Source organism: Ovis canadensis, chromosome 10, assembly GCF_042477335.2.
Source record: "Ovis canadensis isolate MfBH-ARS-UI-01 breed Bighorn chromosome 10, ARS-UI_OviCan_v2, whole genome shotgun sequence".
Lineage (NCBI taxonomy): Eukaryota > Metazoa > Chordata > Mammalia > Artiodactyla > Bovidae > Ovis > Ovis canadensis.
In genome coordinates this window covers 58,758,966-58,775,550 of record NC_091254.1, presented here as the reverse complement: position 1 = coordinate 58,775,550, position 16,585 = coordinate 58,758,966, and the positions used below count along the sequence as shown (strand labels likewise).

At 35.4% G+C, this 16,585-nt stretch overlaps 1 protein-coding gene across 2 annotated transcripts in view; it reads left to right on the top strand.

The window, feature by feature from the left end:
* KLHL1 (kelch like family member 1) overlaps positions 1–16,585 on the top strand; it is a 550,504-nt gene that overhangs the window by 270,860 nt on the left and 263,059 nt on the right. For both annotated transcript variants that reach the window (XM_069602312.1, XM_069602311.1), the window contains one exon: positions 1,314–1,510. In XM_069602312.1, coding sequence (XP_069458413.1) covers positions 1,314–1,510 — 197 coding nt within the window. The remainder of the gene's footprint in view (positions 1–1,313; positions 1,511–16,585) is intronic.

Below are 16,585 nucleotides of genomic sequence, written 5' to 3'. Positions count from 1 at the left end.
AAAAATTAGTGCAGATATTTCTAGTGAAGGGTAGTCATGCATATCACAAAAGTTAAGATGATATAAATCATTTCTGAGACTACATGACCTAGAAAACCTCACCCAATAGCAATAGAAAACCTGAATGGAACTAAACTACTAAAGATGTGCTGAATTGTTACATGAAAGAAAACCTAAATAGTTAAGCCTAGATATTTACACAGATGAAATTTATAAACACTCCAGAAATAGCTCCACTATTTAACAAGTTATACCAGTAGTTAGGAAAAAAAAAGAAAGAAAGAAAAGAAAAGAAACACTGAAGAGCTCAATTTTGAGGTTAACCGACCAGAAAGAAAAGGAAAGTTCCTCCCCTGGTGGCTCAGATGGCAAAGAATCTGCCTGCAATGCAGAAGACCCAGGTTTGTTCCCTGGTTAGGAAGATCCCCTGGAGAAGGGAATGGCTACCCTCTTCAGTATTCTTGCCTGGAGAAACCCATGGATGGAGGAGCCTGGCGGGCTACAGTTTATGTGGTCGCAAAGAGTTGGACATGACTGAGACACACAACACCGACCATAAAGAAAGAAATATTATAGGAAATTATAGACACAGTGAGTTAAATACAATATTAGCAAACACACAACCTGTGTGGTTATAAATATATATACAGATGTTAATTAAAGTCACATAAATATTCCATATTCATATAAACAGTGTATATATTGTCAGAAACTTAGTGCATCTTTGCTCTCCTAAGCTTATAAAAGTGTGTGTGTGCATGCATGCTAAGATGCCTCAGTTGTGCCCAACACTTTGTCACTCTATGGACTATAACCCACCAGGTGTCTCTGTCCACAGGATTCTCCAGGAAAGAATGCTAGAGTGGATTGCCATTTCCTCCTCTAGGGTATCTTCCTGACTCAGGGATTGAACCCTCTTCTGTTGTGTCTCCTGCATTGGCAGGGTGGTTCTTTACTACTAGAGCCTCCTGGAAAGACATGTGTTGTAAAATATTTCTCTCTCTCTCTAGCTTTTCTTTCTTTTTTTTTTTTTAATTACTTAATTCACAGCTGAAGGAACAACCATAATTCCTGTTCAATAGGATACATGTATTTCAGAGGAAGCTCTGTTTGTGTTTGGATGATTTTGAATATAATACAAATTAAGAAATGCAAGATGCTGGAAGCAATTACTGACCTTTCATGAGTTATATTTATGTGGATTATCAATTTAGGTTCAATCATTTCTAGAAGGTTGGCCTAATGTTTTGAATAATAGACTGGTACATATTATTTCATGCTTTAAACAGTTTCATAATTCTTTTAACATTTAGGTTGCTTGGAATTAAAGGAAGAAACCATTGAAAACCTTCTTGCAGCAGCTTGCCTTCTTCAGCTTCCTCAAGTAGTGGAAGTGTGCTGCCATTTCCTCATGAAGCTCTTGCATCCATCAAACTGTTTAGGAATCCGAGCATTTGCAGATGCTCAAGGATGCATTGAATTAATGAAGGTGGCCCATAGCTACACGATGGTAAGGAAATGTAATTTTTTAATAATAGCAACATAACTGTATTGTCAGAGGTTAAAATAATTACAGCCATTGCATTCAAAATTAAAACCCAAAATTTGTTTTGAATCAGTGGCACATTTTTATCATGAGACACAATGTACTGTATAGTATTTAAGAACCTCAAAGTAGAAAAAGACATCACACAATGGTTTTATTATGGCTCCATTTACATTTTATAGACAATATAGATATAGATATTGACTGCTTGGGATTTTAAATGGTTCTTAAAATAATTTTTTCTTAATTTCTCCCAGGATATCTATCTTTTACGTCTCCTTCCACAGTTGCCTTTCCCCACCTTTTCTTTCTAGTTAAGAGCTAGCAGCTTCTGTCACAAAAATTTTTCTTTTGCATTTTTCAAACAACCTCTCTACCATGGACTCAGGTTTGTGCATGCTAAGTTGCTTCAGTCATGTCTGATTCTTTGCAATGCTATGGACAGTAGCCCATCGGGCTTCTCTGTCCATGGGGATTCTCCAGGCAATACTGGAGTGTGTTGCCATGCCCTCCTCCAGGAGATCTTCCCGACCTAGGAACTGAACCTGTGACTCTTAAGTCTTCTGCACTGGCAGGCAGGTTCTTTACCGCTAGCACCACCTGGAAAGCCCATGGACTGAGGTGTATTAACCAAAATTCAGTGTTGAAATCCTACCCCAAATGTGATGGGTGTTTGGAGATGGAAGCTTTGGAGGTGAGGTCATCATAACAGGCCCCTCAGGATGCCCTTATGAGAAGAGACACTGTAGAATTTGCTTCCCCTCTCTCTTTTTCATGTGAGGACACAGTGAAAAGATAGCCATCTGACAGCTCAGAAGAGAGTCCTTAGAGAACCCAGTAACACTATATTTTAATATTAAACTTTTCATCCTACTAAACAATAAGAAATAAATTCCTGTTGTCTAAGTCACCTAGTCTTCAGTATTTTGTTATGGAAGCCTGAGATATCTAGTAAACTTTTTATCATAGCATGATATATTAGGTATGCATTTGTCTGTATGATTTATGGAGAAAAAAATATAGTGATAGTATATTTTAAAGTATTTATTGGGATAGTGAATATTGGATTTCAGTATTCCTGGGAACTTTTATACTAAAAGGGAAAATATTTAGGTATGTAAATCAAATGATGTTTGTTTGTTTGTTTTTTAAATTTGTCTTTCTGTACCATTTTTCATAAAAGGTGTAAATTGATTATCAGTCAGTAAATAATCCTGTAATACTATAAGCCTATTTTATATTTTTCTCTTTGATTTATTGCTGTATTTATAGACATATTATATATGTAGATATTTTAACAGAAGGATTAAAATCATTTAAAGTGTACACTTTAAATGGGTAGACTTTATAGTATGTTCTTTAAAAGTTATCTTCATTTTAGAATTGAATAGTCAGTTAGAACATTTTCATACTGATCATTTTATATCCTAAAAACAATCATTCTAAAAATGCTTAATAGAGTGCCTAGAATATAGCAAGCACTATATAAAATGTTAACTGTTTTTACTATTATTATTAATATTATTAATGATTTGATTTTTATCACTGGAACAACCAACTCTAAAGTATATAACTCTCTTTGCAACTGAAAGGAGTAATTTATATGAAATAAATCTCATTAAGCTTTATAGTTGCTATTTACTTAGAAACTCTTATTTTGGGATTTAGCACCTTTTAAAATTACTAATGACTATCAGCCATTTAAGTCTCCTTATTGTTATTCTTAGAGAGAATCTCAATGTTATTTTAATTCTCTTCTTTAATCCTTTAAGCAGATTAGTAAATTAAATAAAATGTAGAAATAAAGAAAGAAGATGCATGCTTTGTACTTCTATTGTCAAATTCTTTTTCTGAAATATTCTATGACAGGGCACAGTATTACTATTCAAATTATATGAACCATATAATGTAAACAAATACTTCATCTACCAAAACATCAAAACCCAACTGCTGTCATTTAATTATGCACATTTCATTACACGTCGGAGTTCCTGGCTTAGCTAAGCCAAAGAACAATATGCCTCCATATCCAGTGGGATAATGGTCCCTTCTGGTCTGGTTTGAAATTATTAATTTAATAATCAAAATGTTTACCTTGCAGCTGCTTGAACTGATCTAGAATTTATGACACAATAGTATCAATATAGTTTTTAAACACATTAAAAATATTCTTTGCAGTAAAATACACATGTAAAAAGAAATAGGAATGTCCTGGCTAAGATACTCAACATTCTAAACAACTCTATCTTAACTTATTTTTTAGACTATGGATTGATCATGTGTTGCGTTATGCTTGTCAAAATGATTTCAATTTCTGTTGGAAACATGAAGGTCCAGTGTGCTCCAGATGCTCATGGGTTACTCTTTTACTGGAAAACATTTTCTGACCAGTTGTCTTCCTAGAGTATTATTTTGCCTCAGTTCTAATGCTTTAAAATGAATGTATCTGATATTATAATTTTTTACCATATATTAGCCTCTGATCCATGTTTAGTCTTGCATATCTCCTCATGTAATCTATTTAATTTATGCTTAAAGAACAAACTTATTAAGCTTTTTTTTCCCCTTCTTCTTCTTCTTTGTAACTCATTCAGTAGCAAAACATCTCAGGGTTTCTACTGAGTAAACTCCGGTACTAAATTAATATATTTATTGGTTATAAATATACCTTCTTTGCTTCTTTTATACATGGCATTCTTGTTTTAATTCAATTTCCTTATCAAAATATTTTAGATATGAACTTGATCTTTCAACATTCAGATCTTAATTTGCTGAGTGTATGCCTTTGCTTTCTATATGTTTTGCTATTCCCTTTGGAAATTTCACTTATTTTAATTCAGCTATTGATTTTGTGTGATTCTCAAATCTATTCAGGGAAAGTGACTTTGCTTGGCAGTGGTTCATGTGAGAAATATTGGAAAATTTTGATTACGAGGCCAATATTAGACAGAAGTGTGAAATAAATTCTGAAACATTAATTTACATTTTGGGTGCATGAATATGCAGATACCAACAAGAAAATTGAAGAAAATAGTTCCTTTTACTTTATTACAGTTCAAAATGAAAGCTGTTGTTAATTCTGGGCATCTCATTTTAAAAAAAATTAGAGAGCAACAAACAGAAGTAGATGAGAATTTATAATAGCAAAATTTTATAACCATGAAATATAAAGAAAAATTTAAAAGATTTGGTTCCTTTGGCTGACTAATATCAGGGCATGGAAATAGATATCTTTGTGTATTTGATAGAATGAGTTTTTGTTTGAAACATCACCGTTTGTGTTTTCTAATCCGTTTTTAATTTTAGTAGTATAAACGTAAACTTCTTTCAACTTAAATATCATAGGAAAGAATAATATTGGAGTTGAAGTGCTTGTGTGATGATAGATGAAGGGTTTGGAGTCTCCTTCCATCTTGTGATTTTTCTTTCTCTGCTGCTTGTCTATTTCTACTAATCATCAACATCACTTCCTACCAAGATCAGCTCTGACTTTAGAGGAGACTCCTGGATCTTCATTTTTAAGAAATTCTCTCCATATGGTTCTGGTTTAGACTTTGACAATTAAAAACATTTATGCAAGGTATAGAAAGTGGAAATGAAGGAGAATCCATTATTTCTGCACATGTAGATGCAGGCAAATATGTGGATGAATGGAAACATGAAGTAACTTCTAAGTGAGCACTTGAAAGCAATTGGCTTCATTGCTGTAGACTGAGACAGTTGATTGGAGATTTCTGGAGGTTCTTGAGTTCAGTGCATTTGTGGAGTACTTGTCAGAACAGTTCATATTGAATAGAGGTAGAGATCATTAGCAGAAAGTTCCCTGACCTTCATTTCCACAGCTCTTTCAACAGATATTTAGGTCCCCAATTCCCTATCCAAAATCTATTTTACGTAGAAAACATGTTTGTTTGTTTGTTTGTTTTTTAATTGAACAATGTCTTAAACACATACCCCCAAATAGCAGATTTAAACTCCACATTTTGATAGATGTAATTCTCCCCACCTAACTTCTGAATAACTGCCTGGGCATTTTTCCTAAAAAAATAAATTGAATTAATTTTACCACTTCTCAGTATGTCCATGACTTCCTTTCACTTGTTCTTTACTCATGATAGTTCTTTTATCTGGAATCCCTAGTATCTAATTCTAAATAACCACCCTCACTTCCCAGTTGAAGTTCACCCATGCCTAAGTATTATTTTAAAATTTTTCATGGCAGTCTCTGTCTTATTTAAATTCTTAATATTCCTTTTGTTAGCACTATATGGTGTCACCATACATTTTCTTATGCAGTTAATTATCCCTTATGTCTTTATGACTGACTTCACAACTACGTTGTAACTTCTTTGTGACAGAGAAAAGGTCTTTCCACTGAGATTTGTTTTTCCCAAAAAATCTCCATTGAGATTTGTATTTACCTGCATGTGTAATATATTAACTAATTCCTATAGTTTCCATTTGATTTAAGTCATGAATATTGGCTTAAATCTCAACATTCAGAAAATGAAGATCATGGCATCCGATCCCATCACTCCATGGGAAATAGATGGAGAAACAGTGGAAACAGTGTCAGACTTTATTTTGGGGGGCTCCAAAATCACTGCAGATGGTGATTGCAGCCATGAAGTTAAAAGACGCTTACTCCTTGGAAGGAAAGTTATGACCAACCAAGATAGTATATTCAAAAGCAGAGACATTACTTTGCCAACTAAGTTCCGTCTAGTCAAGGCTATGGTTTTTCCTGTGGTCATGTATGGATGTGAGAGTTTGACTTTGAAGAAGGCTGAGCGCTGAAGATTTGATTCTTTTGAACTGTGGTGTTGGAGAAGACTCTTGAGAGTCCCTCAGACTGCAAGGAGATCCAACCAGTCCATTCTGAAGGAGATCAGCCCTGGGATTTCTTTGGAAGGAATGATGCTAAAGCTGAAACTCCAGTACTCTGGCCACCACATGAGAAGAGTTGACTCATTGGAAAAGGCTCTGATGCTGGGAGGGATTGGGGGCAGGAGGAGAAGGGGACAGCCGAGGATGAGATGGGTGGATGGCATCATGGACTCGATGGACGTGAGTCTAAGTGAACTCTGGGAGACAGTGATGAACAGGGAAGCCTGGTGTGCTGTGATTCATGGGGTTGCAAAGAGTCGGACACAACTGAGTGACTGAACTGAACTGAACTGATAGTTCCCATGGATATTTAGAATTACTATTCTCAGATCTCCCAAATTCAGTTATTCAGCAAGACTATCCATGTTTTTCCTCTAACTTCTAATGATATATCCTATCATTATTTTCTTATTCACACAGTTCCAGCCACACTGTTCTTCTTGCTATTTTTTGACTACAGCAAGCGTACTATCACCAGATGAACTTTGTGTTGTTCTTTTTAATTCTGCTGGAAATGCTCTTCTACCAAATATTTATATCTTTTCTCTGCCTTATTCAGCATTCTGCTCAAATGTCACTTAGACAGAAATCTCTTCTCTGAATATCCTATTAAATGTGACATTACTTTCAAAAGTCTCTCTTTCCTTAAATGGTTTTCTATCCTTTAGTGTACTTTTGGCACCCCACTCCAGTACTCTTGCCTGGAAAATCCCATGGACGGAGGAGCTTGGTAGGCTGCAGTCAATGAAGTCGCTAAGAGTCGGACACAACTGAGCGACTTCACTTTCTCTTTTCACTTTCATGCATTGGAGAAGGAAATGGCAACCCACTCCAGTGTTCTTTCCTGGAGAATCCCAGGGACAGGGGAGCCTGGTGGGCTGCCATCTATGGAGTCGCACAGAGTCGGACATGACTGAAGTGACTTAGCAGCAGCAGCAGCAGCATTCTTGTTTCGTATCATTAATGTTTTGTTAAGGGTTGTTGTTGTTCACTTCCACCATAATATGGTATCTCCTAGATAGCATCTATTTAACTTCCTATAGCTTGGAAACCTAGATAGATGTCTCTTCATAGCATTCCTTGTTGAAAGGGGAAGTTACTGTTGACTACTTTGTACCAGGAGCTGTAGAAAGATACAATGTTGACCAAAATAAACATATGTTGCCTTTGTTATTCAGTCACTAGATTGTATCCATCTCTTTGTAACCCCATGGACTTTAGTGCTCCAGGCTCCCCTGTCCTTCACTATCTTCAGGGGTTTTCTCAAATTCATATCCATTGAGTTAGTGATGCTAACTATCTCATCCTCTGCTGCCCCCTTTTCCTTTTGCCTTCAATATTTTCTAACATCAGGGTCTTTTCCAATGAAATTGTAGGATGATATAGGAGATCAAAAGAGGAAAAGCTTTGACAGTGCAAAATTTTGCAGGATTAAGGAGACTTTGTTAAAGATTTGTGATGTTATATTAAAACAAGGATATAGCATTGAACATTTCTGAGCAAGTGAGAGCCAAGATTTAATTTTAAGACTAATCTTCAGATTGGCCTGAGGAGAAGGCAAGAAGAAGACCAAGAATAAGGTTAGTACTTCATAAGATTATATTATATATAAAAATATGTATATTTACATATACTGGGTGAGTGAGAAAGAAAAAGAGAAACTCAGGTAGCTCCTGACATTTTGCCTGATGGCAATGCTTATCTCTACTGGTATTGGTGGTGCAAAAGTTAAATACATAGTATATACCAGACTTTTTTTTTCTATGTTTCCCTTTACTTGCTTGGCCGCATATTAACAAGCAGAGATGTTACTTTGCCAAAAAAGGTCTGTAGAGTCAAAGTTATGATTTTTCCAGTAGTCATGTATAGATGTGAGCATTGGACCATAAAGAAGGCTGAGAGCTGAAGAATTGATGCTTTTGAACTATGGTTCTACAGAAGACTTTTGAGAGTCCCTTTGACTGCAAGGAGATCGAGTCAATCCTAAAGGAAATCAATTCTGAATATTCATTGGAAGGACTGAAGATGAAGCTGAAACTCCAATATTTTGGCCACCTGATGTGAAGAGATGACTCAGAAAAGGCCTCCAATGCTGGGAAAGATTGAAAGAAGGAAGAGAATGGGATGACAGACGATGAATTGGTTGGATGGCATCACCACCTCAGTGGACATGAGTTTGAGCAAGCTCTGGGAGATAGTGAAGGCCAGGGGGAAGCTTGGTGTACTGCAGTCCACGGTATCACAAAGAGTCAGACATTACTAAGCAATTGAACAACAACAATATATCAAGCATTGTTCTACATGTTAAACAAACTTTTAAAATTTAATCTTTTCACAACTCTGGCAAAGTATGTGTTATATTCATTCTAAAATGAAATTAAAAGATGCTTACTCCTTGGAAAGAAATTTATGAACAACCTAGATAGCATATTAAAAAGCAGAGACATTACTTTGCAAACAAAGGTCCATCTAGTAAAGGCTATGGTTTTCCATTGGTCATGTATGGATGTGAGAGTTGGATTATAAAGCAAGCTGAGTGCCGAAGAATTGATGGTTTTGAACTGTGGTGCTGGAGAAGACTCTTGAGAGTCCCTTGTACTGCAAGGAGATCCAACCAGTCCATCTTAAAGGAGATCAGTCCTGGGTGTTCATTGGAAGGACTTATGTTAAAGCTGAAACTTCAATACTTTGGCTACCTGATGTGAAGAGCTGATTCATTGGAAAAGACGCTGATGCTGGGAAAGATTGAGGGCAGGAGAAGGGGATGACAGAGGATAAGATGGTTGAATGGCATCACCAACTTCATGGACATGAGTTTGAGTAAACTCCGGGAGTTGTTGGTGGACAGAGAGGCCTGGCATGCTGTGGTTCATGGGGTTGCAAAGAGTAGGACACGACTGAGCAACTTAACTGAACTAAACTGAAGGTTTAGGGAGGCTAAATAACCTACTCAAGAATAGTGAAACATGCTAGAATGGAGATTTAAATATGACAGTGTCTTACTACAAACTCAAAGCTCTATTTAATGTGCTAATTAATTTACATATTACCAGAACATCAAGTTGGATTCCTGATATCCAGAATATTACAAGGCATAGATTACTTGAGACAAATGGACACTATAAACCTGAAGCATGGATGAGATCAAAGAATTCCATTAAGATTTTGCTCCTCAGTTTTATCATTTCCCTGTTTGCTTCACCCTTACTTTCTACCCAGCGCTACCATCATGCCTTGAAAGATTCCACAATGTTTACCCTAGAAGCAGAAGCAGTTTCAGTAAAACCAATTGAAGGCTGCTATGATCAGTCAGTAGCTTCAAAAACCAGGTGTTTCACAGATGGAGCATGAAGCCTTCCAAACTCAGTATAAGAACAGCAGCCCTTTCAAAGGCCAGAACCCAAAAGCTCTTGTACGTAGTTCACGTGTCCTTTAGAGCTGTAAAAGTAATGCCAGAGAAAATAAACTTTATTGATATGGTTTCTGTTTATGGTTTTGAAATATCTGACATTTCTCATGATTTCTAATCAGCAGCATTTTTTTTTAATCTTTACCAAAAGTCCAACAAATAAACATAAACTAGAATTTGCTTTTAGAGAGCAAATGGAATTTAAATGTCTTTGTTTTCCTACATTGTCAAAATAAAGTTCACTTCATCCATATTCTCCTCAGGACTCCTATGTGATGTATTAGTACTAAAATTTGCTGTGAACTTTTTTTCTGTCTGTTTTTCATTCATTGCTTTGTGTTAGTCCCTTTGAATATCTCATTTACAAACATGGTATGAATAATGAGTTTAAATCAGTATGTAAATATCAACCTGAAGCTTAGCCAAATTTGATTTTCAGAATTTCTTTGTAAATTGAAGTGAAGGTGTTGAGTGAGTGTAATAAGTTGCTTGAAGGACGACCACCACCGATATTTAATCCTCACAAACAGTGAGAAGCATGCAGAGGCCTCTATAGAAAGGAACCTCCTCTCATCTTGTTTTGTTTATGCTTTCCTCTACTTGCTTTGCCCCTAAATTAGACTGACAACTCTTCACAGGTAGTTTTAGTTTGAGTTATTACTCACAGTCATTAGTAAAATTTTAGTCTATTGCCTACAACTGGAAGTTGATTTGAGTGGAAGAATTTTAAAAAATTGTCTTTAAATTGCTTAGTGTTGTGCACAAAGAGGATATTCAGATTATACCAGATAAACTGACAGAAATGTATAATAAATAGTAATATAATAAATAAATATTCACTTATGCAATTGCAGCTTTGACTATATAAATTTTTTAATTGTTAGGATTCTAGAAAATAACCACACTAAAATGTCCATTTATGACCATTTCAAAGACTAATTAAGCATACTCAAAGAGGACCCAAGGAAAATTGTAAACTTTTTAAGGATTCATTTCAGACAAAGTCCATTTCTTCTATTCAGATGCTCTTTGAATATGTTTCTATTTTAGGTTTTCATATTCAAATGGAAGATATTCTATTTTAAGAAATACATCCTTCTGCTTTGTTGTTGATAATGGTGAAGATGATAATATTCACCTACTTGAAAAACACTCCATTCATTGTAGGAATTCTTTCATTTGCATACTCTGATTTTATTTTCATTTATTTTACTGAGCTATTTCTAAAATACAATGATTTGGCACACAGCTGTATAAAGTCACACCACTTGCACACACACACACACACAAGCAAAATCTACTATTAAAATTATTAAAATGTATTAAGTTATTTGGGGCTTCCCAGGTGGCTATACTGATAAAAGAATCCTCCTGCAAAGGAGACACAGGAGAGGCAGGTTTGATCACTAGGTTGGGAAGATCCCTGGAGGTAGGCATGGCAACTCACTCCAGTATTCTTGCCTAGAGAATCCTATGGAAAGAGAAGCTTGGTGGCCTATGGTCCATAGGGTTATCTACCAGATTTAAATCTTTGTTGAGTTGCTATATCATGAATTGATTCTGTGGAACAATACAATGAATGAAATTCCAAGAAGGAACATTAATGTCAAAAAAAAATTCCTATAAACCCAAATCTAAAGGATTTTCAGAGTCACTTGTAAGTAGTATTTAATTATTTGAATTATTTAATCCATAGAATTTCATTCTATGAAAAATAATATTTCTACTTTGTTAGAATAATTCTAAAAGGGCTTGCTAGGTGACATCAGAAGAAGGAAAAGCCAGGAACTTTTTGGCTATAGTGCCTTTCATTTTGCAAATCAGTTCTTCAACAATGAAATAAATAACTTGCTTTTCTTCTGAATTTTTACATGCCTATGAAAACCTGATTTTCTATGCATATGAAAGTTTCACGTTATTACAAAAATTTGCACCTATGAACTAATGTTATAGAATATTTATATTTTCTGATGAGTTAATGAATTACTCACCAGGGAACTAATTTCTTTTTACGCTTCCATTTAGATTTTGCTTTCAATGTCACTTCTGTTAAGGACTACACATGTGCTTAAAGATCTTTAATAGTACTTTTTAAAAGAGTAATAAAAGGAAGAGGGATCGATTATTGTTCACAAGAAACATGCTAAATCAATCCTTGCCAGAGGGGAAGCCCAGGCTGCCCTTTGTACACAAGGCAGCATAGAGCTGGGGCTGATCATTACCTTAAAATAATACTTTCAGAAATGTAAAACTAGACACAACTCAACAAAAAATAGCTTCTAATAGAGAACTGGATGTTCCTCCCAGACCCCAAGTTACTCTAAATATGTTAAATTTTCTGCACAGAGGTGGACTTAATATTCCATGAGGCACAAACTACATCTGACTTGTTCACTGCTATACTCTTAATTCTTAGGATAGCATCTTTCTCATTGTAGACACACAATAAATGATGTTTGAAAGAATAAATGAGTTCTTCCACATATTAATAATTTGAAATACTATTAAAATTTGCCAACTTAAATTAAATATGAATGTTAATAATTTGAAGTGATACATATTATCTCTGAGCTTTCCAGGTGACTCAGTGGTAAAGAAACCGTCTGCCAAGCAGGAGATGTGTGTTAGACCCCCTTGTGGAAAAGATCCCCTGCAGAAGAAAATGGCTACCCACACCAGTATTGCTGCCTGGGAAATCCTGTGGACAGAGGAGACTGGTCCACGGGGGTTGCAAAGACATAACTCAGTATTAAGCAACAGCACTCTTACCAGCAATAATAAAAAATATTTATATGGTGCTGACACGACTGAAGCGACTTAGCAGCAGCAGCAGCAAATTTACTTTTCATATCTCTTTATTAAAAATATGTATAAATAAATAAATAGTAAATGCTTATAGAATGTATCATGATCTCAAAGTTCGTTAGCTGTGTTTTTAATCAATAATTTCTAAACGTTTTAATAAGTAACATTTTTTGTTCCACCTACTGTGTATGTATATTTTTTAATTGAGTTTTCAGTGGACCTATTTCATATTCAAGGTCTATATTCAATATTTTTTATTATTTATAATAAAAAATGTTCATTTAAATTTAATTTTATTGAAGATCCTCTTGATATCCATAAATACATATAAAATCTTGTGATTTAATAGAAAGAATATGTACTACAAAAAATAGAAAAAAATATGTACTACAAAGAAAGAATTGTACTACTAAAAATAGTAGGCCAAGTGTATCCAATTGTCACATATGATAGCTAATTATATAAAATAATACATAATTAAAAGTTTCCAGATGACAGAAAGCTGAAATTACAAAGATTTAATAAAGGAGATTAAAATCCTGACCTAAATAAATTAAATAAATAGTTTACTTTAGATGATGAGTTTTATTCCAATAAGTGTCCTATTGTATTTTTTTTAATTTTAATTGTTTATTTTTTTGTTACTTTACAATACTGTATTGGTTTTGCCATACATCAACATGAATCCACCACAGGTGTACATAAGTTCCCACTCCTGAACCCTCCTACAATCTTTACTTGAACAACAAAAAACCTATTTTAGTTTTGTTAGAGTTATATAATTTATAATTAGTAAAAAGCTTTCTGAAAAATTATGAAGTTTAAACATTTTTAAACAAAATGGACTATTTATTCTATCCTAAATCAAAGTAGATTTGTTTAAAGACTCAGATTACTAAAGCCAGATATACTACTCTAAACATTTGTTAAATACGATTTGCAGTTTAATTGGAGTTAGAGGGAAAAGAAGAGATTGTAAACATATGGGTATAGATGGAATTCATTTCTTCTCCAGTTCTATTTGAAAGGAAACTGACCTGATTATTAATGTATGAAGCATTGTTTCTATTTTTACTTCTGGCATAGGGAAAATAATAAATGAAGATAACTAAGAGACAAAAAGACAGGATTAAAGGAAATTTAGAAAAAGTACATACTTTTCAAAAGAAATGTATTGTAATTGAAATAGAAGAAAATTGATGAAGCTAAAATTAGATTTATTATATGTAGTGATTAAGATATATGAATCCATTTATATATACAAATACATATCTTTAATACCATTGCAAATATTAATCAGAAGAAAGGTTGTATTTTAAGTAGTAAACTCTGTAATAATTCTTGTTTATATGGCTTCAGATAGTGACATTTACTACACATATAACATATATCATCATCACCATTATCATAATATTTTTTATATTAAAAAATTTACATTTCAGACAAATGACTAAAAGAAGCATAAAAATATAAAAAATAATTAGGATATCATCTTCATTAGTTAGGCTTGCCCTGTCATATGTGCCACAGATATCATTTGAGGATGTAGTAATGAACTTATTTTTCTTTGAAACAATAATGTGGAAAATTCTATTTTCTTAATTATTCAGAAAGACTTGGGAAAAGTTGACATTCAGTTCCGTTCAGTTCAGTCGCTCAGTCATGTCCGACTCTTTCCACCCCATGAACCACAACACGCCAGGCCTCCCTGTTCATCACTATCTCCCGGAGTTCACTCAGACTCAAGTCCATCGAATCAATGATGCCATACGGCCATCTCATCCTCAGTCGTCCACTTCTCCTCCTGCCCCTAATCTCTCCCAGGATCAGAGTTTTTTCCAATGAGTCAACTTTTCTCATGAGGTGGCCAGAGTACTGGAGTTTCAGCTTCAGCATCATTCCTTCCAAAGAAATCACAGGGTTGATCTCCTTCAGAATGGACTGATTGGAACTTCTTGCAGTCCAAGGGACACTCAAGAGTCTTCTCGAGCAACACAGTTCAAAAGCATCAATTCTTCAGTGATCAGCCTTCTTCACAGTCCAACTCTCACATCCATACATGACTACTGGAAAAACCATACCCTTGACTAGACGGGCCTTAGTTGGCAAAGTAATGTCTCTGCTTTTGAATATGCCATCTAGGTTGGTCATAACTTTCCTTCCAAGGAGTAAGCATCTTTTAATTTCATGGCTGCAAGCAACATCTGCAGTGATTCTGGAGCCCAAAAGATAAAGTCTAACACTGTTTCCACTGTTTCCCCATCTATTTCCCATGAAGTGATGGGACGGGATGCCATGATCTTCATTTTCTGAATGTTGGGCTTTAGGCCAACTTTTTCGCTCTCCTCTTTCACTTTCATCAAGAGGCTTTTTAGCTCCTCTTCACTTTCTGCCATAAGGGTGGTGTCATCTGCATGTCTGAGGTTATTGATATTTCTCCCAGCAATCTTGATTCAAGCTTGTGCTTCTTCCAGTCCAGCGTTTCTCATGATGTACTCTGCACAGAAGTTAAATAAGCAGGGTGACAATATACAGCCTTGATGTACTCCTTTTCCTATTTGGAACCAGTCTGTTGCTCCATGTCCAGTTCTAACTGTTGCTTCCTAACCTGCATACAGATTTCTCAAGAGGCAGGTCAGGTGCTCTGGTATTCCCATCTCTTTCAGAAATTTCTACAGTTTATTGTGATCCACCCAGTCAAAGGCTTCGGCATAGTCAATAAAGCAGAAATAGATGTTTCTCTAGAACTCTCTTGCTTTATCCATGATGCCGCAGATGTTGGCAATTTGATCTCTGTTTCCTCTGCCTTTTCTACAACCAGCTTGAACATCAGGGAATTCATGGTTCATGTATTGCTGAAGCCTGGCTTGCAGAATTTTGAGCATTACTTTACTAGCATGTGAGATGAATGCAATTGTGCGGTAGTTTGAGCATTCTTTGGCATTGCTTTTCTTTGGAATTGGAATGAAAACTGACCTTTTCCAGTCCTGTGGCCACTGCTCAGTTTTCCAAATTTGCTGGCATATTGAGTGCAGCGCTTTCACAGCATTATCTTTCAGGATTTGAAGCAGCTCAATTGGAATTCCGTCACCTCCACTAGCTTTGTTTGTAGTGATGCTTTCTAAGGCCCACTTGACTTCACATTCCAAGATGTCTGGTTCTAGATTAGTGATCACATCATTATGACTATCTGAGTCGTGAAGATCTTTTTTGTACAGTTCTTCCGTGTATTCTTGCCACCTCTTCTTAATATCTTCTGCTTCTGTTAGGTCCAGACAATTTCTGTCCTTTATCGAGCCCATCTTTTCATGAAATGTTCCCTTGGTATCTCTAATTTTCTTGAAGAGATCTCTAGTCTTTCCCAATCTGTTGTTTTCCTCTATTCCTTTGCATTGATCCCTGAAGAAGCCTTTCTTATCTCTTCTTGCTATTCTTTGGAACCCTGCATTTATATGCTTATATCTTTCCTTTTCTCCTTTGCTTTTTGCCTCTCTTCTTTTCACAGCTATTTGTAAGGCCTCCCCAGACAGCCATTTTGCTTTTTTGCATTTCTTTTCCATGAGGATGGTCTTGATCCCTGTCTCCTGCACAATGTCAAGAACCTCATTCCATAGTTCATCAGCCACTCTATCTATCAGATCTAGGCCCTTAAATCTATTTCTCACTTCCACTGTGTAATCATAAGGGATTTGTTTTAGGTCATACCTGAATGGTCTAGTGGTTTTCCCTACTTTCTTCAATTTAAGTCTGAATTTGGTAATAAGGAGTTCATGATCTGAGCCACAGTCAGCTCCTGGTCTTGTTTTTGTTGACTGTATAGAGTTTCTCCATCTTTTGCTGCAAAGAATATAATCAATCTGATTTCGGTGTTGACCACCTGGTGATGTCCATGTGTAGAGTCTTCTCTTGTGTTGTTGGAAGAGGGTGTTTGCTATGAC